This window comes from Gamsiella multidivaricata, assembly GCF_025024155.1.
Source record: "Gamsiella multidivaricata strain RSA 2152 chromosome Unknown BC939scaffold_61, whole genome shotgun sequence".
NCBI lineage: Eukaryota > Fungi > Mortierellomycota > Mortierellomycetes > Mortierellales > Mortierellaceae > Gamsiella > Gamsiella multidivaricata.
In genome coordinates, this window is record NW_026251769.1 from 152729 (window position 1) to 177584 (window position 24856).

Consider the following 24856-nt stretch of genomic DNA (forward strand, 5'->3'; position numbering starts at 1 on the left):
GGGGGAGGGGGGTAAGTTGCTTTCGATGCTGCTGACAGATGTCGAGTCGTAGTTTGATTTGTCCTTCCTTTGTTCTATCCAATGTCGACGTTTTAGTGTGGGCTGATAGACCGCCTTTTGCTTAACAGCAAGGTTATAGAACTTGGCGACCTTTTTCTCACCAGATGGTTTATTGACCGCAATATTCGTCCCTGCTCCTTTGTCCAGCTTGGGCCTCTCATGACTGGGCAACAAGGCGCTCGCTTCTATCACAAATGCTTGTCCTAGATCTAGACCTAAATGCTTGCCCTTGATCCAGACCTAAACTCTTGATCTGCTTGGGATCACATTCTCAAAGATAGACGTCCTGTTTAATCTTCAATACATTCCTAAACTCGGTCAATAAATAATCCGCGCTGCCGAGAGTAGAAGTGATGCGAGGAGGTAGCTTAGCCTCGGGAGGCTGTCTGTACTTGTCCGTATTGAGTTCGTTCAGCTTGAATGCTAACAGCTGGAGCCGAAACTCATCCGTCCGAAGTGAGCCGTGTGCCATACTTCATACATTCGTAATTTAGTTTAGCAAGGCATGTATGATGCGATAACCCGCCAGGACAACTATAAAATAGGTGTCCTGGCGGGACCATTAAAGATCCCTCTCTTGTCTCGTTATTTGTTTTCCACTGGTAAAACCTTACTTTATTGCAAGCTGCATAGAGCATAACCGCGTCCCTTGTAAGAGCTGAATGCCTCCAATGTGCTGTCTTATCTTATCAAGCAGTGCCATCAAGGTCGTCGTGTGATACTTTATGAATCTTTTCTATCCCTCTGGCGTATATCTTCCAATGTCGGTGACCAGCTTGGTAATGAAATGTTAAGGTGTCATTTTCGAGGGCCAATACGACACGTCCACCCGCGCGATATTTTCGGTGCTTGGGAAATCTGGCTTGGCATAGTTTTGAAGTAGCTTTCGCAAGGCCACACCTTGCCAAAAGATCTTGGTCAGCTCCAACTCCGAAAGAGATACGAAGATGTCTTCAAAGGGGGTTAGCGGAGCCAGCCTCCGACCACTCATGCAGACCCTGTCTAGAGGAATAAAGTTCTCGATTGCTGAAATACCGTGATCAATGCTACCTAATGCATCTGCAGACAAAAGAAGACCCTTTGTCATACAAGCCTTGATCTATTTTGAAAAGGATGGGCGATGTCAGCAAGACCTTCCTTGACACACTTTGGCGCTGATTGAAGCTACATGTCGGTACCTTCTCACAAAGATCTTTTGAGCCATTGCAGTAATGATTCTTTAACTCGACCGAAAGCTGTGTGGCAGTAGATCTCAGAACAGTGGGTCCTGAATATGACATCTTTGTCCCGTCCTTGGTTATGGCTGGCAAGAATTTCTTGGCTTTCTCGATGAACCGAAGGACATGGGACCCCGACTCCAAATTGGAGGGGAGTTTGGAGTTGTAGATGCACACAAAAAGCGAGAATAGGAATCCCAATTGCTCATTTTTCGTGTCAATCTTGCCGTCGTGCATATCAAGTTCTTAGAGTCCTTGAACAGCCTTATCGGGGTCGTTGTTACTGGCATCATCCTTGGAGACGCGGAGGCAGAGTTTGTCGAGCAAGATTCTGTCTGTCTCATTGATGCCGGTGGTTGAAAGGCGTCCAATGTGCTGACCAATAGCTCTCTGGTAGGTACGTTTGGCTTGGGACACGTGGCAAATAGCTTATTGGAGGCAGGTCTCGATCTTTGGCAACAACTCGGATGCCTTGGACTGTTGAAACTCCTTGTTCAGTGCTCACATAACGTTGACATTAATGGTTCCGACATCGAGTGTCCTCGTTGGATGTCCCTACTGCATAAATATGACCAGATCCGCTTTTCTCTTGTCCTCCAGCGGTTTTGGACTCACTATCGACGTGTCCTTCTTTTTCTTTTTTTTTTGGGACGCTGGTGTCGCTTTCCAAGGGATTCTCCGGCGGCTCCTTACATGGCTTCCACACGTGCTTCTTCAATATGTCCGGTGGTTCGTGCTGAATCATTCGAGACCGCGTCTTGAATGAGAAGAGCTTCTGACACTTGTATTTCCTTCCAGAGCCGTGAGCAGATGACTGCTGATCAGGAAGACGTCCTCCTCTGGCCTGTAAAACTGGTAGCCTAAAAAAGTTGCAAACATTTATATTAGTTGATTGCCGCTTTCTTTTTTTTTTAAAAAAAAAAATGCTCAATCGACAAAACTAGCCTATTACCTTGTCTCTGCAAGGAGTAGTTGTCGCTCGACCTTTCTCTTTTCCAGCAACTCACAGAGAAGACGCCGTCTTTGCATTACATCCTCAACGGTCGCGAGTGTTTGTGTGGAGGTCTGAAGAAATGTAGAGGCTTGCCAACTGCTCTGTTGTCGATGCATGAAAATTCTCAGAGGTACGGAAGTGCTCGCTGGTCACATTCTTGCTAAGTACTTGACCATGGTCTCCGCATCTGTCAAAAGAATGAAAAATCATCATCAGAACATATCGCAAGCGTCGTCAAACATATCGTTGGGCATGCTGTTCTTCAAGCACCTGATACTTCTAGTGATTTGATTGGTAATGATTCCAAGTGATGCAGCCGTAGTCGTTTTTAGAAATTGTACAGAGCACAGTAAGATGCACCCTGGAGATACGAAGGCTCCCCAACACACTCGGAGCGTCGTACACCAGGAACTTCCTTCTCGATATGGGTCTCCAGATGGTCGTAGTTGTGTCGTAAGCAAGCATATCGCTGTCGGTTGATAGGATTATGTCGTTGGGTTGGCAGTCGTGAGCAATCACAACGTCAGTAGGACATTCTATGACGTTCCATTCTATGCTGCACATGTATTAAGCAAAACCTTTGCGGAAGTCCACGGACCAGTAGAAGAAGGCTGTGTTGAAATGAAGTTTCCGCACTTTGTGTATGTCCCTCACGTGTTCTTCTATGTCGCCGATGCATTTCTGGGCGAGCTGGAGAGCACCGACACGACGCTTTTGCAAGTCTGTTATTTTTCATCTGGCGAAGGACCATCCAGATAAAGGACTGAGCTCTTTGGGGTCCCAGACTCCGATATCGCTTATTCAAGGGCGGTGTGAGCGTTAGGCAAGGGATGAGTTGTGTAGGTATAGTGAATAAGAGGATAAAATGTAGACCGTTGACACGAAGTGTGGGTGGTGGTTAATGGAGATAGAGGGCTGGGCGACCTAGGGACACTGAGAGCAGACAATGGCCTCGTATCCAAGCTTTCGAATTAAGGGCTATAGACCTACAATACCCACCGCTGACGTTTACAAGATGAATAAGGAAGGTGGCCAAGATGGGGCTAAGCAAGCATCAAAGGATGTACAGCGAATTGTGTTGAGGAGTAAAATGAGAGTGAAGGAGTGCGTGAAACACATGGCGCCTTTATTTTTTAAACGATAATGACACCCCAAGTAAATGGTTGATCAGACTCAAGACTAACTGCGGGTGGACTGTTCCATCGTAGAATCCAACACATAATACCCAACAAGGCTTTATTTCTCAAAAAAGAAAACATGTAATCCACGCTACGGTTGTTATATTACACGACCAGAGGCGCGATACCCGAGATGAACAGCCGGGTGGAGTGCCTGATACGAATTTCTCCTGGCATTGAGCCTGATGTAGCACATCGCGCCACGAAGCATTCACTGACCTTTATCTAAAGGAACATTCAGAAAAGACCTACAATTAGTACACAGATCGACTAAAATTACACCGGAGCAACTGGGGAGAGAAAAATATGAAATGTAGCTAGCCGACTGTGCTCATTGCTAATCCCTCTGTAACTCAAACATTGCGCGTGCATATCAAGCAAGTTGCCAGCTTGCTTTCCCTTTTGCTGATATCAATTTTTGTCAGTAGTAATTTAAAGGTAGCTAGTGTTTTTTCGTCAGCGTGCAAAATACACATACAGCCAAATGCCAGATTCATCATAAAAATGATATCAAACAAAAAGAAATAACACGCGCACCGTAAGATGAAAATAAGAAAGAAAGGAAAGCAAAAATACCAGTCGAACAATATACGTCGTTCTTACCATTAAAATTAAATATCTCTCACGATGCGAGGAAGGTATGCAGAGGATTCAGACCGAGATTGAGATCAGATATCCGTCGCTTCTTTCATTCCTCATTCGTGAGAGATTAGCTCTCAGTCCATGCTCCAGTTCACTGCCATATATCTATTCGATTAAGACATCAGTCAGTGGTTAGATCGTGTGTCTCATAACGAACGAGAGCATTGGATGTGTTAATTGGAGTGTCAGAAAAAATTTAAAGGTAGCTAGTTTTTTTTCGTCATTATGCAAAATGCACATACAGCCAAATGCCAGAATCATCATAAAGACCAATTGAACAAAGAACACGATCGCCAGATCGAGGTAGAGGGAGGAGACACGTACCAGTTGAATTCAGTTAATCGACAATGACATTGATCAGATACGAGGATCGAATAGATACGCTGCAGCATTCCATGGAAACGAAAGTGCGTTAGCAATTGAAGACAATTAACATGATCAACATGGGACATTAAATATCGAGATGAGTGTGTTGTCAGAAGTAATTTATAGGTAGCTAGTTTTTTGTCGTCAGTGTGCAGAATGCACATACAGCCAAATGCCAGAATCATCATTTAACAATCTCGCGATCTCAAAAAAAAAAAAAAAAAATTCGCGGCCAGGCTTGTAAGACTTACTATAGGAAAATTTGATCCGCAGTGGGCAATTGATAGCTCAGGAAAGGGAATTGTCGACCATGGCTTCCATAGATGCAACGAGCGCGTAAAGGCGATGAGGTGGAGAAGGGTGGGAAGAGGTGGAAAGGGTGAAGCCTGAAAAAATTTGCAGTGTTCGCTTTTATACCAAAAGCGGGAACGCAAAATAAAAATACAAATGGATCTTAAGCTGTAAGCCACTACATACTCGCCCTCAGCGCAACTGCACTCGGCTCAAAATGCAAGGTGAACATAGCCTTCCTGAGTTTGCATTGATAATACTCTGCTCCACCTCTCATCCCTCCTTCATGAACGAAGGCATCACTGACCCTTCGGACTGGCCCCCACAGTTTGCGCCACTGGGTGAAATTGACTCACACCTGCGATGTCCCATCTGCAAGGAGCTCCTCAGGGCAGCTATGATGCTGCAATGCCACCATAATTTTTGTTCGGAATGCATACGACGACACCTCGACAAGGAGTCCACTTGTCCGGCTTGTAGAGTCGCAACCTCAACAGCACAGATGCGCCGTAACACTGCTTTAGATGAAATAGCGAACAGTTTCAGGGATTGCAGGTCAGTTACTTAAAAATCTTTGGCCTCTTGTCTGCCCTGGATATTACTTTGGACGGAAAAATGGTGGCAACTGAGCACTCTCAAGGCTGAGCCTATATAGGATACTCCCTTTTTTGATTGAAATAGGTCATTACTTCTAAAAACTGTCTTGGAGTCTCTAGAACCAAAACATACACCAACGCCCCAACTATCACGCTCTGAGAGCATGGACATTGAATACGAAAGTCAATCGCACAAGAGGCGGCGGACGTCGTCCAGAATGTCAACTCGATCGTCCTCACATTCAAATAACCAGGACCATATCGAGGCGGTCATGACAACCCACTCGGAGGGAGATGATGACAACGATGACGATTTTTTTATGGCTTCTCAGGATTCTACTTCATCATACAAGGGAAAGAATGTTGCTCGATCTGCTGCAGGTGCGCATCCTATCGTGTCTTGAGAAGCAGGCTTTGCTCCCTATCTTTATTGCCATCAATTAACACTTTAATGTATTATTTCAAAACAGGACCCGCGCTTCGATCTAGGACAGGACGTCAAAGATCGCCCACTGTCACTACCGTTGATTCACCTCAACGACAAGGACAGCTGCAATATCATCCTGCGCCTCTCTCTCAGTCAGGACCACAATCTCAATCTCAGAGCACATCAGCTGTCTCCACATTAGCGCCCAGCACACCCACCACACCCACCCAACCGCAAGCAGGAACTCTTGTGCCCTGTCCTGTTTGTGAAGTAGCCATTCCAGTATCCTACTCTGAAACACACCTGGATAAGTATTGTCTGATAGGAAAGAAAGATTCGGCCTACACCATCCCTTTCAAATTATTTCTGGATCAGAGCCGGGAAGTCATTGAGTTGTATGAGAGGCAGGGCACCACAAAACAAACTGTAGTCAGGCCGTCTTCTGTAGGATCTCCACAGCGGCCGAGCACCTCCAACCTCTTTGATATGAGCAAATCGAGAAGTGGATCGCCACTTCAGAATCGGACCAAGCAGCTAACGATATCAGGCGTCATTCCAAATCAAACATACCCGGAACAAAAGAGGTGTGTAGTCCTTTTGTCAAACGTTTGGTTCTAATACGGGAAACGTGGCTGACGAACTGGTGACTTGGATATTCGTTTCATGACATAGAATCCCAAAGTTAACGTATAGCGTCCTTAACGACAAACAGCTCCGCAAGAAACTAGGGGTACGATGTGCAAATGTTAAGAAGAATCGAGAATGACGTCTTTGCTTTGCTAGCGAAGAGCTGATCATGGATCGATTTTATTTTATCTGCACAGGAACTAGGGTTAGCAATACATGGCGACAGACAGCTACTACAAAAGCGCCACGCCGAATATGTCACCATCTACAACGCCAACTGCGATGCTACCCGACCCCAAACGAATACTCAGCTTATGAAGGCTATGGAAGCCTGGGAAAGAGCATATGAGCAGGATTTGGTAGCCAAGGAAGAACAACGGAGAGTTCTAGAACAACAGCAGAGAAAACAGCAAGAGATTGCGCAACGGGAAGCGAAGGCAAAGGCAAAGGCAAAGGCAGAGGCAAATGTAGAGGCAAAATCAAGTGCTGCTGGTGCTCCACTGACAACCACTGTGCTACTATCACAAGGAAGCACAATCGATGGCGGTGATGCTGCTGGCAGTGCAAGGTCTTTTGTTCCCAATCAAACTAATAACACCGACGTGGCCATCGCGGTAGCATCATCATCGGCATTTGCGCATTCACTGAAGTACGCAAACGAGTATGCAGAACTCATCGCGGATGTCAAGAGGCGATCCCAGACTGACAAGGATAAGACAATGGCAGACAAACAGAAAGAAATTGCTAAAGATCAGCTCCAAGAGACAGCGCAGAACCATCTTACATGACGCCAATAAATCGAGAAATAGGGACCACTGCACTTAGCGATCGCCTGCAATCAGCACATGTCCACTTCGTGCTCTGCTAAGATTTCATTGATACAATGCTGTGTGCTATTGTCAATCGGATCAACTCTGCATTCGTCCTGTTCATTCTCTCTTTGATTACTATCATGACCTTCATTGCAATATAAATCCGGTGCTCCTTTTGCTGAAGATATTTTAATAGTCAGAGTCGATAAATGCTCCACGGGTTTATTTAGGAACGGGAAACTTAAACTCTACAGTGCGAAGGAAACGAATGATGAGAAGGATAATGTAGTTAGCACAATTAATCATCCTTTATGAACATATCGCCACGCTTGCAAGTAAACAAAATCAATTTCCCATACCTGGAAGGGTACATCATCTGGAGACGGTGCCCAATTGAGAAAGCAAAGACAGGTATATTATGATCGTGTTAGCATCCACGTCTAGCACAGTTCACTGCTCGATCCAGTAAAGATTAAAAGAAAGGAAAGGTAACTTACGACGCGGACGGAGGCACCGAAGGACTTGGCGGGCAAGTTGTTGCGGAAACGGGCCTTGACAGCGCCAGAGCCACCGTGGGCGCGAGTGATACGACCCCAGATACAGCGGATCTTGGAGCCGTTGACCTCACGCTTGGCGCGGTACACAAAGGCAACACGCTTGCCGAGGTAGAAATCAGTATCGGCAGCAGTCTTCACACCCTCGATCTGGATGAGCGAGATATCGGGGCGCTGGTTGCGCTTAGCACGCTTGAATCCAAGAACACGACCTTTAGCGTAAAGACTATAAGTGTGCCGTATGAAATGGAAGATAGTAGACGTTGGGATTGGTTGTTAGATGCAGGGGTTCTGTTGAACGTGTTTTGGTTTGTTCTTTTGAGAACTGTTTGGTGCTGTTGGAGCTTTTTTCGCTTTGCTGTTGGATTGTTCTTTCTTGATGTATTGATGCTGTGATAGAAACCAAAGTAGATCCCGTGCGTCGCCATCAACTACAAGAGAAGCGTCCTGACACAGGCCAGCGAAGGAACAGTGAAGTGACGCTGTGTATGACAGGCGAATTCCATTATCGTAGATGGCTTCATCTCCAACGTTGACCCTCGTCCTGTCTCAGTGCAGAATCATAGGTTCCGCATGACTTTAGCCATGCAACGCCCTTCTGCCCCACAAGTGCCGGTGATGTTGGTATTGTCGGTCTCCAGTGATCTCAATTGAAAATTCTCTATTCCGCCAAACACACAAGCCCTGGTGCTAGAAGGGCTGCAGACTGCCAGATCGGCTCCTCTGCAGTCAACTTAATCATGGGTGCCGTCCTTCTCCTGCTGATCATTTTTTGTATCCTCAAAGATAAAACAAAAGAATAAAAAGTCGATCCTGCTGCTGATGGTGTTCCTGTATCCTGTAGAGAGAAGTGTGCTGCCTTGTTTCATTTGCTAGATTGATGGACGGATGGATTGCTTGCGATCAATGGATGTGGATGGCTCTCCAGCACATACCGACTCATTGTTTCTGGCTAAAATTTAGAGAGGGAGCGAACTCATGTGGGGCCATCAGGCAGGACTTATGTCGAGCAAATGCTTAAGGGTTTCATATTCACTCACCACACATGCATTTAATGATAATGGCAGCCGGTTCTTCACCTACAACTTTTCACAGTTATTTACAGAGATCTGGACGCTACCTAATCATGTCTTTTTCCTCACTACTTATCCTCCTTCTTGAGGAAGGAGCTAGCAAAGCTACCGATGGCACCAATAGCCTGCTGAGTGCTACTCTGTTGGCCATTCTGACTATTCTGACCACCCCCATGCGAGAAGGTGTTAAAAACATTCCCCAGCGCAGCTCCAGCGCCGCCTCCATCTTGGCCACCTTCTCCTGTTAGCGTCCCCATAACCGCCTGCTTGATATACTCAGGCGAAAAGACCTCATCACGGAGCTCCTTCTCCAGTGTTGCGGTCTATGCAATCGATACAATGATAAGATAACATATCCATTTAGTAGAAGTACCAAAGAGTTCATTGTTCACGGCAGTAGAAAGACGATTGAAAGAAGTACTTGCCATCTGAACTTCAAACTTTTGCAAGTACGGCTGGAGCAAGAGCAAAATTTTGGGTGACAACAAGTTCTGGAATAACTGCTGGATTCCACCAGTTTGTCCACCGGTCGCATGTACGTCCCCAGCATCACCACCGCCATTTACGGGCTGGTCTCCAGGACCATGGCTACCCATAAACTTTGACATCAATCCAGCCGCCGTACCCAGTGCCCCATTCGCACTACCGTTTTCATCAATCAGCTGCTGGATAGCGCCACCGATCGCTGCTGGAAACGAAGACGACATCTTGTTACCCATGTTCTCGCTGACCTGTTTAATTATCGGCATAGAAGCCGTCATGGCCGAGTTCACCATTCCTTCCTTGCCATTCTTAAAGAAATCAAAATCGATACCCCCGGTTTCGGGCGCACCACCATTAGCTGCGGTGCTTTGCTGGGTGAGCACATTCTTTGCAGTGTTTATGACGCCGTTCGTTAAGAGCGTATCCATGCCCTCGCTGGAAGTGTCGACAGTCATGTTTGTGACAGAGGTCAGACGGTTCATGAAGTTGGGACCGAGCTGGGAGATGATCTGGGAGACCATAGGATTCGTGCCTTCGCCGCTGCCGTCCTTTCCAGTAAGAAAGCTCATGATGGTGCTGGGGAGGTCACTTTTGAGATCACCCTTGGTGTCGTTGAGCTGCTCTGTGACCTTGGTCTCAACGTGAGGGCGAGCTTGCTGTTCGACATAATTCAGCAGAAGAGGGCCTAGCTGGTTCATAGTACTGTCAGTGTGTTGAAGGAGTAGGTGGGGACAATGATATATCAGAAGATCGGCGATGTTTTGTATGTAATATGATACGATGAGTTGGAAGCGAAGGAGAAGAGGGAGAACAAAAAAAATAGTCGATGAATGAATCAGAGCAGATAAGCAGCGAGAGAAGGTGAAACAGCAGTTTAAGGCGGAACGCGATCGCCACAAGACAGCGAGGATAATGGCAATAAGCCCAAGGTAGAGCAGATCTCTAGCACTGTGCCTAGAAAACGCATTGGCTGGATATGGTAGCCAAATGCGTATCCTCGAAAAGCGGATGAGGTTACGATGCACAAACGGCGCAGAACAGTGTGCGCTGCATCTGTTTTCTGTATTTTCTATTTTGTCCATGCACTGTACCTGTTTATTGAACACCCACGCTCCTTCCCTTTTCACCATTCATCAAATCGCCATGGCCACCTCATTGAAAAAGCTCTCTTCCGTTGTCCAAAAGGCCTCTGGCAAGCACACCGCCACACTCATCTTTATGCACGGTCTCGGGGACTCGGGATCTGGATGGTAAGTCTTCCGCCCTGACTGCATGCAGCAAGTGAGATCACGATCTGAGCTTGTCTTACAAATACTCACACCAGCTTGAACCACTTCTGAATCTGCAGGGCAACCATCGGAGAGGAGGTATGGTAGACACATTTATTGCTGGCAATACTTTGTATTCTAACGTTACATTGGTCTCTTGTACCTACCGCTACTCACCCGCCTTATTTGTTTTCTGTGGTCCTGCACAGCTCACAGGTATCCTTCCCCATGTCAAATTCATTTTCCCAAATGCTCCCTCTATGCCAGTAACCATGAACCATGGCATGCACATGCCTTCCTGGTACGATATCAAGAACTTGTCAAAAGTCGACGATGATAAGGAACAGGATGAACAAGGAATGCTCAAGTCTAACCAGCAACGTAAGAAGCATATTAAAGCACCCAGGTTGATCATTCAATTCAGAGCGAGACCGCTAATGAACTATTTCTTCTCAGTCATGCAGATCGTGCGCGAGGAGGTCGAGGTGGCCGGCATCCCAGCAAACCGTATCGTGATCGGCGGCTTCTCTCAGGGCTGTGTCATGGGTTTGCTGCTGAGTCTCACATCCGAGTTCAAGTTTGCAGGTGTTGTCGCCCTCAGTGGATACCTGCCCTTGCACAGCAAGATCTTCAACATGGCGACAGAGGCGAATAAAAAGACTCCAATTTTCTGGGGCCATGGCGATGCGGATCAAGTGGTCCGTTACGAGTATGGTCAACGATCCGTTGAGCAATTGCAAAAGCACAAGTACGCTGTCAGATTCAATACCTATCCTGACTTGGGGCATGGTTTTGGTCTGGAGGAATTCAGGGATCTGTCGGCGTTCTTGAGGGAGACCCTTCGCCCAGTGGATACTGCCAGCGCATAAACTGCTCTTTCTCTTTCCCTAGACTCCCGAGGAAGAATGACAGCAGCTTGGTCTGACTATATACTACGACTGCGAGCATAGATGGCGTCAATAAAGACATTTATTACGAGAATTTTTATTCTTCTGCTGTAGGTGCGGATGTCTTCTTTACTCGTGATGTTCTGGGTTTCTTATAGAGAACCTCCTGACGATCTGCCTTCATGGCCGCATATCGACCGCACGTAAACAAGTAGTCACTCAGTCTGTTCAGGTACACAGCCACGCTCTTATCGACTCTTTGTTCCTGTGCTAATGGGATAACTCGTCTCTCCGTGCGGCGACTGACCGATCGAGCGACATGCAACGAAGCCGCAGCCTTTCCACCAGACTGCACAACAACACCGCACATGCAAAAACAATTGAATCGTTAGGCGATCGACTGAAAAAGGAATATTACGTGCCATTGGTGACGAGCATAGCACAAACTTACAGGCAAGATAAAACTTGTAAGCGGAGGTAATTCCTGATCCATGGCATCGATCCAAGCTTCAAGATCCTGAACATGTTGACCTTCTGAGTCGAACTCTGTCCGTACTAGGCGCGGTGCCGTGGCGGAGTCGCGAGGGGTGGCAATGTTGGACCCGATATCTTGTAAAAGGCACTGGATTTGCTCCAATTGAGAGACCATACTCTGCAGGCTCCCATCTTGATCCAGACAGAACTCTCGTGCCAGACTAGATAAAAAAACGCATAAATGATGATGACTTTGCTTGTCAATAGGCTGAAATGCCTTTTGATTTGTGTCACGTCGCGAATGTTCGTGTCGATACGACATACCCAATGGACGATGACAGCTCGTCATTAGTTCCTATGATATTTTGAAATAGACATGGAGTGCCAAGGTCAATTTGCGATCATTTTACAGCCGTCTTCGGGACGGATGATTTATATGAGCTGATTTGATCCGCAAGCGGATCGTGGACATACCGAGCGCATCAAAGACTAAATCATCCTTGGGTCTGCGTTCTCCTGTGAAGAGAGATGAAGTTCCTTTGTCTCCGGTCTTTGTGTAGATCTTGGGTCTACCAGCAAGCGCAACCCTTGAACATACCAACTGTGTTTAGCAGATGTTTTCTCTCTATATCATAAACGTTGTGGCACTGCCCTGTCAGGTACCTTGTTCCTGTCGAAAAGGGGCTGACATCGGCGCGTCGTATGGTCGAGCGAAACGGGCTCAAAAACATACCCGTTGTTTTTCTATTCAGGACGGTGAGAGTGGTAAAGAGGAGAAAAAGCGATTGCAATGCATCGGACTTTTCATGAAGACAAAAAAAAAGTCACTCTTGAACCGTTAGGATAATTTTCTATGTGATCCGCTTTGGTGAAGAATGGCGCATTCCGAGTGGCATCATCATCAAGACCAGTCGTCTGCTAATCGCAAAGAGGGTCCCCTTAAGTATTAGAACCATTGACATACCATATCTTCTGTCTTTTCATAATGCCAATGCTCTTTACTCCATTCATGCAGAGTGACACTTTCGCCCCTGCAGCAGGCAGAACCCCGTGCTTGCTACTAAGTCTGATTCGCATGGGTATCCCTCCATTTTTGATCGATTATCACTCCGCCTCAATGAATCACGCCCTGGCGGCGGTAATCAAGGAGCAATTGACCAATGGCTGTGTGTGAACGTGCGAGTTCAGGTACCAGCTAAACCGTAAAAACCTTAATGGTTTCTGAACCCTGTTTTTTTGTTGTTTAATCAACCCCTTCAGCGGAGGGAACTACCTCTTAAGTTCCATGGGTCAAATGGACATTTTTAAACATTCGCCCACCTCAGAACGTTCTGAAGAAATATCTACGAGCAGCAGTAAGAAGAAAAAAACGGCTTTTTTCCTTCATTCTCCGGTCTTCGTTTCTCCTCTCTTTTTTCTTATTTCTTTCCTCTCATCCTCCTTACTCACCCCTGGCTATCATACCCTCTCGAACCATCGCTTCGGAAAATGCCAGATCCACCAAACGTTCCCGCCAACAGCAACGAGCATTCCCTGAAACAACCACAAATTACACACAACGACCACAACAATGTCCAAGACTCCTCTGCAGCAACAACGTCCCTGGCATCTCAAATCCAAGGTTATGCCTCGTCCGGTTTCGCATTCCCGTCCTCAAACCCCTTTTCAGATACACTGGGGCCAAGCACCCCCTTCGGTTTTGAAAGATCTCCGTCCCTGACGCCTGAGGAGACGCCTCTTGGAACCCCCACGGCCGAACTCCAAAAACTAAGTCTTGGAGTCGAACGCTACGCCCGAGCGATCGAGGACCCAGGGCTGATCGGCAGCTTCTCAGGCACAGTGCCATTGCCTACTCTGTCACAGACGCATCATACCGCAGCCAGGCGTAGGCCCTCCAATATGGCGATGGAATCGATCGCCGGTGGCGATACTGGATTGAATAACTCTGACCCCTCAAACATGAACCGTAGAAAAAGTGCTGTTGCTGATGGAGTGTCTGGTCATGGAGTGACACTTGCTTCCATCAGACGGGCCTTCACAGGCAGACTGCACCCGCAGGATGATGGTATGATTGACCTAGAATCGAACATCAAGCATACAATCGAGGATACAAACAAGTGCCCAGAAGTTGTTGTCAGTCAAATGGAAGTCGTCTCCCACAGCGAAAAGATTGATCCGATAGAGGACCTCGAGGTTTTGAATCTAGGTGAAGGTCTGCGCCGTCGTAAGCCCAAGGGAGGTGTACTCAGTCAACTGCTAAAGCTGCAGCGTAACGAGGCCACCGCTGCCGCCGCTGCCGTAGAAAGATCTTCCTCGTTAAGACTGCACCCACCATCATCCGCCAAGCGTCCTGCCGTCAAGCGAGTCAAAAAGGCATTCTATTACCGATCTTCTAGGAACAACTCGGCGACCAGCTTGAAGGTCGCAGCTCCTCTATCTGCCGCAACCACGCCCATGGATTCGCCCAGGGTTTCGCCCAAGATATCGCCCCGCAACTCTATGGTTCTCGACAACGAAAAACTCAAGCAAGATCGGGAAGACAACGCTGCCGCTGCCGCCGCTGCGATACTCAAAAAAGATGTAGATAATCGAACCATTCACCACGACATTGCCGAGATCCTGACACGCCAGTCGTTCCTCATCATGATGACCAAGGCCTTGATCCTCTATGGTGCACCTTCACACAGGATCGAGGAGACATGTGTGCTACTGGCAAGGAAGATGGAGGTTGATGCCTCATTCTCGTTACTGCCGGGTCTCATGACCGTCTCATTCAGCGATCCTGAGACCCACACAAGCGACACACGACACTTGAAGTGCAGCCAAGGAATGGATATGAGCAGACTAGCAGAAGTCCACCGGATTGCGCTGGCGGTTCTGAGGGGTGAAAGCATCGAAAAGGCGAACCGGGAACTGGAGCAGGTGACGCTGGAGCCGCCGATCTATCCACTCTGGCTGACGCTACTGGGATGGCTCGGCTCCTCTGCATGTGTGGCTCCGTTGGCATTCGGTGGTGGGTGGTATGATATGGTCGTCGCGGGATTTTGTGGTCTAATGGTCGGTATCCTCGGTATCGTGGCCGGCAAGTTCCCGGTCTACGGCAATGTCTTTGAGATGACATCGAGTATTTTGGTCGGGTTTGTTGCGAAGGCCTTTGGCGATCGCGTCTGCTTTTCGGCTGTCGCATTGGCTGGCGTGGTGGTACTGTTGCCAGGTTTGCTATTAACGCAGGCGATTATGGAGCTGTCATCCAGGAACATTGTCTCTGGTGCCGTGCGAATGTTCTATGCGCTCATGTATGCCTTCTTTCTCGGATTCGGACTCGCCCTTGGTGCAGAGGCCTGGGATCATGTAAGTTACAGCCTCAGTTCACTAATGAGAATGACTTTGTCGCTGCGCATCCTTTACTGACATTACGTTTTTCATTTCAAATGTTTATAGATCTCAGGAGGACCAACAACAGCTTCGCCCACGGCATGCCAGCACCCGATTAGTCGCTGGTGGTACTTTTTGATCTACCCCGCCGTCTCTGTATGCATCAACATCACCTTCAACGCTAACCTCCGCCAATGGTTCGGTATGACATTCGTGACAGCCGTAGGCCTTGTTCTGACCTTATTCCTCCAGACTGGACCCCAGATCACGGCGGCCATTGCTGCGTTTGCAGTGGGGATTACTGGCAAAGTGTATGGACGATTGACAGGGCAATTGAGTTATGTGCCGCTGTTAAGCGGTGTCCTTCTTTTGGTGCCAGGAAGTGTGGGTGTGCGTGGGATCTTGGCAATCATCGAGAGCGACCCTTCGCAAGGGTTCACGTTTGTGCTGACGATGATCCATGTGTCGGTGGCGATCACGCTTGGAATATTCTGCTCGGCCCTGGTGTGCTACCCGTTCTGGCGCAAGAGCACCTTCATGAACTTTTAGATCTTTACATAGAGGCCTTGATACTCTTATTCAGGAATCATACAATAATTCGCTATCCTTATATCTCAACTATGGAAAATCAGACAAGGATGAAGAATGAATTTCTGTGTAAAAAGATATCCCGGTGCCCAAACAGTGGGATCTTTCGAGCAAACAAAAAAGGGGCCGCCGGAAAAGGGAATAGTTTATCTTCGCAGCAATAGAGTTTACGCCCTTGGCAAAATGGCGGGGGGAGATCAGACAGATAAATACTGCTGGTGGTCCTCCTACCCATTTGCCACCCCCGTTCGCGGACACATCCCCTTCCTTATCCTACTGGTCCTACTTCCCCTACTCCCTGCCAAGAATGTCGACTGCTCTGCGGATAGCAACTTCCGCTAGGGCCTGTTGTGGCACTCTTCCCCTCCTCGCCAGAGCCTTCCTCTCGTCGACCTCGGGATCTAAATCAGTTCGATCAGTCCCACCATTGCTCCGATTCACACATTCGAATCACGCTCTCCATCGACCGAATCCTCTCCTCAGGACCTCCCCTCAGCTTCTCAAAGTCGCACACAGTAAGACCATCCCCTCCCGCTTATCAGCGTCATCATCAGCATTCTTTGTACATTCGAGGCGTGTCGTGTCCACAACTGCAGCCCCTGCTGCAAAAGCCGAAGAGGACGAGCCGATCCAGGGCTCCGCACCTTCATACGAGCGTCATCTCCTGATCTGCACAGGCACACCCTCCGAAAACTGGGTCAAGAAACCTGAACTTTCAGATCCGTACCACAATCTCCTTATGACTACCGTCCGTGGACAGGAAGTCAAGGTCAACTTCACGGACGAGCCTTCGGGGGAACACCAGGAAGATATTCTTTCGTCCAGAGGTCCGAGACACGATTTGATCCTCTTTCCGGATAATGTCAAGTTCAGAGGGATCCGGTACGAGGCCTTCAGGGATCTCTCGCGCTTTTTGGAGCAACATCCTAGTGGTACCCTGCGTCCGAAACTCGAGAAAATGATCTCGGAAAGGACTTCTCTGAACAGCAAGAAATCTGCTGCCACCAGCAGTGTCAGAACCGAACTCATCCCCGGAAGCGGCGAACCCATCACCATCGATTTGATCGCAGAGCCGAGTGCAGTTCTCGTCTGCACCCACGGATCGCGCGACTGCCGCTGTGGCGAACAAGGTGGAGACTTTTACAGGGTTCTCAAGGATATGGTCCAGGCAACCGGATTAAGTGGCTCGATCAAGATATATGGGGTCAGTCATATTGGCGGACACAAGTATGCGCCTAACACAATCATGTACCCCTCGGGCGACTGGCATGGTCATCTGTCGGAGCTGGATTCTGTGGATGCGCAGCAGATCTTATTTGATGCCCTCGCAAACGGTGGAATCGCCGGTAGAGTTAGAGAACGTCCACAAGCAGATCCGGTCATGATCGACAAATGGAGAGGGCGCATGGGTATGAGCAAAGAGGAGCAAATCCAGTTGTATCAGCAAGTGCTGAAGAAGCAGAAGCAGCGGTCATTAGGATCGGGTCAACTGCCAGGACAGCAGCAGCCTCAGAGTCTGTTCTCTGCGCCGGGCGATGATTTGTATGAGGACGATGGACTGAAGGACCAGAAAACGGCGGTCTCAGTCGAGTCTGAGAAGCCCTCAACGAGCCAGGTAACAATAGGAGATGGGGCGTCGCGGGTCAGGGTTGTATTCGAGACGTATCAAAAGGTCCGCACAGAGATCGATGCCAAGGTCGGCGAGAGGATTCTGGATATTGTCAAGGATAAGGATCCTAGTCGCCACGGCATTTATCAGGCACTCGAATGCACCTGTGGTGGCCAGTTAGGTAAGTTGGAAACTTCTTTGCCCACCTTCATTCAAATGCACTTGCTTTGACATTCGTATTGATAATTGACAATCGTAATTTTGTATCTCTTGATTTCCTATCTTCCAGAATGCGCAACTTGTCACGTCTACATTGAACCACCTTACAGTGCAAGACTGCCTGGAGTCACAGATGCAGAAGAAGACATGCTCGAGTACGCTGTCGGCCGCAGAGATTCCTCTCGCTTAGGTTGCCAGATCAAGATCCAGCCTGACTTGGAGGGCATGGTTATCAAGTTACCGCAATACTAGAAATAAAACAAAAATAGAACCTCATCAACAAGAACAACCACTTCTCGACAGTAACCTCTTATGTGTGTCTTTTGCAGATATATTATCAGGTCAACCGTCAACCAAGTAGTTAGCAGTTAACAGCACAGCGTGAAGCAGAGCCGTAATACAAGTGAAAAAGAGAACGGTTTTCCGAATGCAGATGAAGCGTGCATTTACTGCCCTTCTTTTTGAACAATTTTGCATAAAAAACAAATTGCGAGTAGTTAACGGATGATGCCTCTGGGCCGTAAGTGTCGCCGCTCTACTCTCAATAAAACGGACATAAGCAGCGATGGCTGTCTCTTTATTTTTTCAATTGCGCGCCTGGATTCAGCTTCTTACACATCCTCCTTTCCTCCTCTTACAGCTCCCCTGCTCCAGCACAATTAAGTTTTCATCATGGCACCAAAGATATTTTCAGAGAGCGCCAGCACTCTGAAAGTCCTCACAGAACTGGATTTGGACGGCCATGAAGAGAAACAACATCATAAACCACTTGTGACACCTCTTAAACGATCTGAGCTCTGGGCATGGGTAAGTGTTCGTAAGGAACTTGAGTCGCATGTCGAATGGATCTGTAACCAATAACGCCACTAACCTGGTTCTATTACCTCCTCCATGTAGTACATTCAAAACGGAACGTAAGTGGGTATCTGCACCGCCATAACGAAAAGAACTGTCATCGTATCTAATCTTCACCGAGCACTCATCCTGTCGCTTTCTCGCCCCTTGTTATTGTCAACCAGATACTGTGGTTACGGATGGGTTGCCAGCTCGTTGTTAGCCCCGCTTTTAATCCAAGACATGGCCTCCAGGGCCGGCGTGATGGCCTCAGACCACACCATCTCCTGCAACGTTACCATCCCAGGCTTCAAATGCGTGACTTTAGTGCTGGGACGCTACCTAGAACCAGGCACCATCTCGCTCTACATCTCGTCTCTATCCTCCATCCTCAGCTTCTTTGCCTCACTTTCCATCTCGGCGGTCGCTGACCATGGATGTATGTTACACCCTCTTCATTTCTTTCTTTTTCTTATGTAGATTTGCTAATGCAGCTGAGCAAGGAGGATCTAACCTATCTGTCCCTTGACTTCTTACTTGCTCTAATTACTACACTTCAGCTTACAGAAAATCTCTACTGATCGCATTCTCTGCTCTCGGCTGCATCAACGCTCTCGCCTACTTCATCATTCAAAGCCCCTCCCTCTTCTGGGTCGGCGCAATCCTCTCTCCCCTCGGCGGAGCCTTCTTCAACATCACCAGCGTCTTCTCTCACTCTTACCTCCCACTTTACGGACGCGCCCACCCCGACGTTCTCGCAGCTGAGTCCCGGGGTGAGTCCGTCCAGGTAATCCGGAAGATTGAGGAACAAAAGATCAATGATATCTCGGCCTACTCGGCCGCGGTCGGGAATATCGGCGCAGCGTTGATTTACGTTGCATGTATTGGTATATCCTTGAGCATGAACGAGAGCCCGTTAAGTCTCGAGATCGCGATCGCATTTACGGGCGTGTGGTGGCTGATGTGGACCCTGATCGTATCTCCTTACCTGGATGCGCGGCCAAATGAGCCCTTACCCAAGGGAACCAATTGGGTTGTTCATTCCTGGAAAAAGAGTAAGTTTCACCTGTGTCTTTCATGCTGTTGCTTCGCCATCCTAGTAGGCATTCCAGCCAAAACTAATCCGCCTTTCCGCCGTGATACGCTTCGTGCCCTTTGTGCGATTTGTAGCATATGACACCTTATGCTCAGCCCGCAAACTCCCCGAGATCTTTAAGTTCATGGTCTCCTGGTTCATTCTCTCGGACGGTGTTAACACCATCCCCACAATTCTCTTCATCATCCTCTACCGTGAACTCGGCTTCACCCACGTTCAATCCCTCATCATCTCCGTCCTCCTTACCGTCATGGCCTTTGTAGGCGTCTATGCATTCATGTTCTTCCGCAAGCTCTGGTCCCTGAGCACACGATGCATGATCCTTCTCTGTCTGGCCCTCTACACGCTCTTGATAGCTTACCTCACCATAGTCCCGTTTTTTACAGACAAATTTGGGTTGAAAACTGTGGGTGAAGGATGGGCCTGCACACTCTATATTGGATTAATTATCAGCACCTTCTATTCTTCTACACGCGTGTTGCTGTCGGAGATGTGTCCCGAGGGGGATGAGAATGAGTGGTTTTCGCTCTACCTCCTGGCAGACAAGGGATCTTCATGGTAAGTGCTATTTCATTTTTCTTCTCGAGAATGCTCGATATGTTTATACTGGCACTAACATCCTCTTTTTTTTTCTGTTGTTTCTATATTTTATAAATGTTTAGGCTGGGTCCACTCGTTACAGGAGCAATCTTCACTGCTACAGGCGACTATCGCAAAGCATTCTGGTTCCCTCTTGGTTTAATCGCCCTTGGCGTCGCGATCCTTCTCACGGTCGACGTCGATCTAGGAAAAGATCAAGCCCAGCAGTTTGCTAGGGATAAGCGCGAAAAGTTGCAACGGTCTCGACAACAGCCTTCTTTTTAAATCGCCAGTTATACCCTCTACACGACATTGTGTGCATTTGTATCATAGTAATCGCATATTTTTTTCTTCGTTTACTGAAACTAGCTAATTAAACATTGGTGTAGCACAAAGACGGTGCCGTGAATGTGTACGGGCGGAAACGGGACGTGTTAAACACGCGGCGCGTCAAATCTCGTCCAATGATAATCCTTTCGATGCGTCCCAAGACTGCTGCTCAAATTTTCTACTAAACTAAAATTCCTCGGTGGAGCTGCTTTAGCTTCGCTGTCGACTTGACGAAAACTGATCCAGTCCACCTGCATCCTTGGGGATCATCACCGGTGCAGAAGACGTATTGACAGGGAAAATGCGATAATCCTCCTCAATCTCGCTGTCTTCATCATACCCCTTGATTCGGTGCCCACGGCCCATGATTCCTGTGACACCTGCATTATCTCCGTCCTTTGCGAACTCGTACACTGTCATGTCGCTGAAATATGAAGAGAGTGTAGACATGGAGGAATTTGATGGCGAAGACGGCAGGTAATAAGCCGATGGAGACGAAGACATCGCTGGCGAGGACGGCGTACTGTCGCTACCGTTGTTACTGTACTTTTTGTTGTCCCCACTGATCCCTGCGCCAATGAGCCCAGAAGTTGCTAAAACGTCCTTGACATCCGCCGAGGCACGCTCGGCCATGTTATCCTTCCCCATAAAGGCAACCTCCCGATGCCCTATATCCCGGGCCCCATCTTTCCGTCGCTCACCCGTAATCGCCGCTACAATTGGACGCTTGATCTCCAATCGCTCCCGTTGCTGCTCTAGCTGCTGCCCCGGTCTCCGGAACTCGTCCTCGATCGGATACATGAGCACATTCATCCTCAAAGTGATCACCACTACCGTATTCATCGGCACCTTCAACCAATCCGTCTCCTCGACCGTTAAGGGCTCTGACGCGATCATCACTAAATCCTCCCGTTTCGCAGCCTCTTTGACCATCTTGTAATGCCCAGGCTTATAGCACTCAAACTTGGTTCCTGATGAGATATACAGGCTGGCGGATTCGAGCGTCAAAGAGTTGATGTAGCGCGTACACACAACCGAGACCCCATCCGTGACTGCAAAGTTCATGAACGAAGCCTCGCTGATCCCAGCGTCTTTACTCCATGCGTTGAGTTTGGAAATGGTCCTCAACATCGCTACTTTGAGAACATTGTGACAGAACGGCTCCGCCTGGCGCGGCGCCATAAGCTGACTGAGAAAGACTGCAAACACCCATTCTGAATCTGTGTTGCCATTCACAGTCAGAAAAATCTCGTCCGAGAGCGACTCTTGGACCTTGCGCTTGATCTATGAACAATAAAACATTGGAGCTCTGTCAATCAGATAAATGAAAATTAAAAAGAACCACAATCATCCCCATCTACACCCATACCAAAAAGCTTGGTTATCAATGACTAATAACAAAAAAAAAAAAAAAGCAGTGGAAAAACTCTGCTTTTCGCTCTCTCTCTCTCTCTCTCTCTTCTCATTCATTGCTCTTCATTGCACAACCGTTTCTTCTCCAGTTCGCCCCAATGAAATGAACGGACCAACAACAATAGCGCGATATGTGCATGGATGGTGTCAGGAAGGACCATAATGATGTTAGGACAGACCACACTGGCGTCATTTCAAAAGTGCAAGAGTTCTTTTTTTTTTACTTACCAAGTGAAAATCCGCAATCAGGCCATAGTGCATGAACATTAAGCGTCCATACTGCCAGGGCTGACCTATTTTTTTTTATTATATTTTTGCATTCCTGTATCAGAACAAAGAGCTACGATAATAGTATGCCTCGTTTCATCTGTTGATCATCTATTCATTCCGGAACCTGCTCAAAAAAAAAAAAAAAAAAAAAAGAAGCTGCAGGAACAAATACTTACAGTTGCTTTCTGATACCGAGCCCGCAGACGAGGCGCGCACATGGGCAAAGACCAAAGGGCTCTTGATCTTCTCTGCCAGGCGAATCAGATTCATGTTATTCCATGCTGGCGTGACCGAGGTGAATAGACAAGGCGTTGCTCCTGACTCTTGATCTGGTTGGGATTCATACCATCCTTTCAGAAGGAGAAAAATAAAATAAGATACAGTCAGTAAACTTCATGCCCTGTCCTTCCGTTGCTAATTTGAAATGCATCTATCCACATCAACGGGCTAAAAAAAAAAATATGCCCGCACGGTTTAAGGTACTCAAGTAGATGGCGACCCATAAAATTATACAGACCCTCAAAGATGGATAGTCGGAACGACAGCTTAATTATACGGATGGATATCAAAGAATCTCATTATCGTCGAAAAGCATGCAAAGTTGCTTTGCCGACTATCTAAAGACTTACCGACACCAAATCCATCGCCTGCCGAAAAAAAAAAAAAAAAGGGCTGTGAGTGCTTGATGCTTGAATCTTGCTTTGTTGTACAGCCCCTGTAATATTCATTTCCCTCGCATACCACTGACGCATTGTCTTCCCTGCAACCGCAACCTCGAGTCGAAAGATTGATTGATTATTGAATGTGCCGGTTTGGTCAACAGCTGTGAATCCGGTGCCGAGTACAAAAAAAGAAAAAATAAAGTTGTTATTTCTTTGCCCTGTCCTTTGAGGAATGAGCACCATTCCGAATGCATGCATGCAAATGAACAACGGGAGCAGAACCTACATGGGCCAGCTGAATTGGCTGTCGTCCTTTGTAGAGCAGCATTCTGCACATGGCCGCGGAGCTGAACCGCTTGATATAGGTGGGATCCAGCTTGTGTTGGTTCGTAGAGAGGGTTTATTTATTTGTATGTATGATGTATGATAAATGATAAGAGTTATTGAAGAGCAAGGGGAGGAGGCAAAGCAGGAAACAAATGGGAATGAGAGTGAGGAATGAAGATCCAGACAAAGTCCAGCAAAGCGGCATGAGTGAGCAGGCCCTTTTACCCGTTGAGTCCACATCCCAAGGCACCATGACCACCCATGTGGCCTATATGTATTTCTGCATCAGAATACACTTCGAATCATCTACTCCACATGCTTGGATAAATAGTTCATCGTGTTGAGGATTAGAAGCAACAGAATAGAATACAAGTATATAATGCAAGTCGCTATGTATGTACATGAGTGAATAAATCAAAGAATGCAATCGGGAAACACCAGCAGCAGGTCGACTGCTGTCTTAAGAGGTGTCATTTATCTTCGTCCTGAGCCCTTCTTTCGACGCGTCAATGGAGCAGGTGGTGGCATCCCAATCGTCTCCTCCATTTCTTCCACCATAATCGCGTTCTTAGCTCGGAGTTTGCGCCTCCGCTTCTTGCTCGGCGTCGCCAATCCATCATTCAGATTCGATGTCGCATTTTCCTCAGGCATTTGCGTCGAGTTCTCCTGCGGATCCATTTCTTGGCTACTCGAGTGGTCTATCGTCGCCATGTCGAGCTGGTGTTCAAGGCTCTGGATAGCACTGCCATAGTCTGATCGATCTTCCAGTGATATGTCTGCGGGGTCGAGGGATACAGTCTTATCGGCGTCCCCGTCCTCTCTACCATCCTCCTCGACATGCCATTCCCATCTGCTGAAAAGATGTCTCTTAATAGGCTCATCCTCTCCGTTCGTGACGAAGGGGCTGTCCTGTGCTTTTGTTGCGTGTTCGTTATCCGAGGGCTGTGGCTGATCCACTTCCTCTTGGTGTCCATCCCTCGGCGAGAGTGGGGAAAGCCTTGGATATAGGGATCGAATGGGCGATATGTCCGCAAGAGGCGTGTTGACGTGATCGTCAATCACATATCGATTGCCCGAACTGTCACGTCGACTCTCCTTCTCAGGCGTCATCAATAGATGGTCCTGCACTGTCTCTGCCTCAGAATCATCGGTTTCATCGCCATCATCGGGTTGGAAGGTGTCGTCGTGACTCTCTTCGACACTCATGATCATTTGAGGATCACTCCAGTTCACAGGACTATACTCCGAATCGCTATCTTCAAGAAGTGTAGGCGAGGCTTCGGTTAACGAGAGCCGAGCCTTTTTGATGGACTGCATAGAACCCTGATTGTGAAGACCTCGGAGTGCCGCAAAACGCGAGGACATAAGAGCGTCTGAACGCATCTCCATCATTGAAAAGCGCCGAGGCCCGGTGTTGGAGGGGATTGAAACCATCATAGCTGGGAAAGATCTCCGATGTAAAGAAGTGATCATGGTTCCTGGATCGAATCGGTCAGACCTAAGTGCGGTCATAATATCTGTGGAACTCCCGTTATAGTCTTCCTGCATGGTGGTAACCGCATCGACGTCATCATTCGCTTCATTGATGTCCTTTACAGCCTCGAT

At 47.8% G+C, this 24856-nt stretch overlaps 11 protein-coding genes across 11 annotated transcripts; 5 read left to right on the plus strand and 6 right to left on the minus strand.

The window, feature by feature from the left end:
• Positions 1–643: 643 nt before the first annotated feature.
• Positions 644–1655, minus strand: BC939DRAFT_264344 (uncharacterized protein). Its single transcript, XM_051551090.1, has 2 exons — positions 1239–1655; positions 644–1159 (listed from the first exon to the last, which is right to left on the minus strand). Exons 1-2 carry the CDS (start codon positions 1512–1514, stop codon positions 851–853), a joined length of 585 nt encoding a protein of 194 aa, XP_051409327.1. The 5' UTR covers positions 1515–1655; the 3' UTR covers positions 644–850.
• BC939DRAFT_264348 (uncharacterized protein) lies at positions 1655–2468 on the minus strand. The gene is made up of 2 exons (XM_051551091.1): positions 2230–2468; positions 1655–2137 (listed from the first exon to the last, which is right to left on the minus strand). Exons 1-2 carry the CDS (start codon positions 2385–2387, stop codon positions 1795–1797), a joined length of 501 nt encoding a protein of 166 aa, XP_051409328.1. The 5' UTR covers positions 2388–2468; the 3' UTR covers positions 1655–1794.
• Positions 2469–4958: 2490 nt separating this feature from the next.
• Positions 4959–7217, plus strand: BC939DRAFT_460224 (uncharacterized protein). The gene is made up of 5 exons (XM_051556849.1): positions 4959–5303; positions 5430–5725; positions 5815–6355; positions 6444–6501; positions 6596–7217. Exons 1-5 carry the CDS (start codon positions 4966–4968, stop codon positions 7184–7186), a joined length of 1824 nt encoding a protein of 607 aa, XP_051409329.1. The 5' UTR covers positions 4959–4965; the 3' UTR covers positions 7187–7217.
• A 170-nt stretch (positions 7218–7387) lies between these two features.
• Positions 7388–8707, minus strand: BC939DRAFT_495271 (ribosomal protein L35A; the record flags this gene model as incomplete). Its single annotated transcript, XM_051559639.1, has 3 exons — positions 7388–7569; positions 7708–7990; positions 8700–8707. 3 exons carry the CDS (start codon positions 8705–8707, stop codon positions 7513–7515), a joined length of 348 nt encoding a protein of 115 aa, XP_051409330.1. The 3' UTR covers positions 7388–7512.
• A 106-nt stretch (positions 8708–8813) lies between these two features.
• BC939DRAFT_460227 (uncharacterized protein) lies at positions 8814–10181 on the minus strand. The gene has a single exon (XM_051556850.1). It carries the CDS (start codon positions 10016–10018, stop codon positions 9161–9163), a length of 858 nt encoding a protein of 285 aa, XP_051409331.1. The 5' UTR covers positions 10019–10181; the 3' UTR covers positions 8814–9160.
• Positions 10182–10463: 282 nt separating this feature from the next.
• On the plus strand, positions 10464–11457 carry BC939DRAFT_400445 (acyl-protein thioesterase-1; the record flags this gene model as incomplete). Its single annotated transcript, XM_051552545.1, has 4 exons — positions 10464–10570; positions 10669–10687; positions 10798–10969; positions 11045–11457. The coding sequence occupies 4 exons, from the start codon at positions 10464–10466 to the stop codon at positions 11455–11457; spliced, it is 711 nt and encodes a 236-aa protein (XP_051409332.1).
• Positions 11458–11572: 115 nt separating this feature from the next.
• Positions 11573–12824, minus strand: BC939DRAFT_426869 (cob(I)yrinic acid a,c-diamide adenosyltransferase, mitochondrial-like protein; the record flags this gene model as incomplete). Its single annotated transcript, XM_051553179.1, has 5 exons — positions 12613–12824; positions 12424–12536; positions 12274–12304; positions 11927–12170; positions 11573–11824 (listed from the first exon to the last, which is right to left on the minus strand). The coding sequence occupies exons 1-5, from the start codon at positions 12678–12680 to the stop codon at positions 11573–11575; spliced, it is 708 nt and encodes a 235-aa protein (XP_051409333.1). The 5' UTR covers positions 12681–12824.
• A 1624-nt stretch (positions 12825–14448) lies between these two features.
• Positions 14449–15873, plus strand: BC939DRAFT_400413 (uncharacterized protein; the record flags this gene model as incomplete). The annotated part of the gene is made up of 2 exons (XM_051552541.1): positions 14449–15316; positions 15398–15873. The coding sequence occupies 2 exons, from the start codon at positions 14449–14451 to the stop codon at positions 15871–15873; spliced, it is 1344 nt and encodes a 447-aa protein (XP_051409334.1).
• A 138-nt stretch (positions 15874–16011) lies between these two features.
• Positions 16012–18098, plus strand: BC939DRAFT_426872 (Sucrase/ferredoxin-like-domain-containing protein). Its single transcript, XM_051553180.1, has 2 exons — positions 16012–17702; positions 17811–18098. The coding sequence occupies exons 1-2, from the start codon at positions 16220–16222 to the stop codon at positions 17990–17992; spliced, it is 1665 nt and encodes a 554-aa protein (XP_051409335.1). The 5' UTR covers positions 16012–16219; the 3' UTR covers positions 17993–18098.
• Positions 18099–18412: 314 nt separating this feature from the next.
• Positions 18413–20534, plus strand: BC939DRAFT_505780 (autophagy-related protein 22-like protein; the record flags this gene model as incomplete). The annotated part of the gene is made up of 6 exons (XM_051560709.1): positions 18413–18547; positions 18638–18654; positions 18760–19013; positions 19135–19629; positions 19745–20228; positions 20333–20534. 6 exons carry the CDS (start codon positions 18413–18415, stop codon positions 20532–20534), a joined length of 1587 nt encoding a protein of 528 aa, XP_051409336.1.
• A 48-nt stretch (positions 20535–20582) lies between these two features.
• On the minus strand, positions 20583–23428 carry BC939DRAFT_460237 (nucleophile aminohydrolase). Its single transcript, XM_051556852.1, has 6 exons — positions 23211–23428; positions 23004–23085; positions 22892–22909; positions 22439–22612; positions 22221–22285; positions 20583–21863 (listed from the first exon to the last, which is right to left on the minus strand). Exons 1-6 carry the CDS (start codon positions 23259–23261, stop codon positions 20790–20792), a joined length of 1464 nt encoding a protein of 487 aa, XP_051409337.1. The 5' UTR covers positions 23262–23428; the 3' UTR covers positions 20583–20789.
• Between the last annotated feature and the right edge of the window lie 1428 nt (positions 23429–24856).

What these genes read in the sequence shown, in the direction of transcription:
- BC939DRAFT_264344 (XM_051551090.1), bottom strand. Translation starts at nt 1,514, where the DNA reads ATGCACGACGGCAAGATTGACACGAAAAATGAGCAATTGGGATTCCTA. An exon ending in CAAAAGATCTTTGTGAGAAG is followed by an intron (nt 1,160 to 1,238) that starts GTACCGACATGT and finishes TTTTCAAAATAG; the next exon opens with ATCAAGGCTTGTATGACAAA.
- BC939DRAFT_426872 (XM_051553180.1), top strand. Translation starts at nt 16,220, where the DNA reads ATGTCGACTGCTCTGCGGATAGCAACTTCCGCTAGGGCCTGTTGTGGC. An exon ending in CACCTGTGGTGGCCAGTTAG is followed by an intron (nt 17,703 to 17,810) that starts GTAAGTTGGAAA and finishes CCTATCTTCCAG; the next exon opens with AATGCGCAACTTGTCACGTC.
- BC939DRAFT_264348 (XM_051551091.1), bottom strand. Translation starts at nt 2,387, where the DNA reads ATGCATCGACAACAGAGCAGTTGGCAAGCCTCTACATTTCTTCAGACC. An exon ending in CTACTCCTTGCAGAGACAAG is followed by an intron (nt 2,138 to 2,229) that starts GTAATAGGCTAG and finishes CAACTTTTTTAG; the next exon opens with GCTACCAGTTTTACAGGCCA.
- BC939DRAFT_460237 (XM_051556852.1), bottom strand. Translation starts at nt 23,261, where the DNA reads ATGTGCAGAATGCTGCTCTACAAAGGACGACAGCCAATTCAGCTGGCC. An exon ending in AGCCAATTCAGCTGGCCCAT is followed by an intron (nt 23,086 to 23,210) that starts GTAGGTTCTGCT and finishes CCGGATTCACAG; the next exon opens with CTGTTGACCAAACCGGCACA. An exon ending in CTCGGTATCAGAAAGCAACT is followed by an intron (nt 22,286 to 22,438) that starts GTAAGTATTTGT and finishes AAAAAAAAATAG; the next exon opens with GTCAGCCCTGGCAGTATGGA.
- BC939DRAFT_460224 (XM_051556849.1), top strand. Translation starts at nt 4,966, where the DNA reads ATGCAAGGTGAACATAGCCTTCCTGAGTTTGCATTGATAATACTCTGC. An exon ending in TGTTGCTCGATCTGCTGCAG is followed by an intron (nt 5,726 to 5,814) that starts GTGCGCATCCTA and finishes ATTTCAAAACAG; the next exon opens with GACCCGCGCTTCGATCTAGG. An exon ending in AGCTCCGCAAGAAACTAGGG is followed by an intron (nt 6,502 to 6,595) that starts GTACGATGTGCA and finishes TTATCTGCACAG; the next exon opens with GAACTAGGGTTAGCAATACA.
- BC939DRAFT_460227 (XM_051556850.1), bottom strand. Translation starts at nt 10,018, where the DNA reads ATGAACCAGCTAGGCCCTCTTCTGCTGAATTATGTCGAACAGCAAGCT.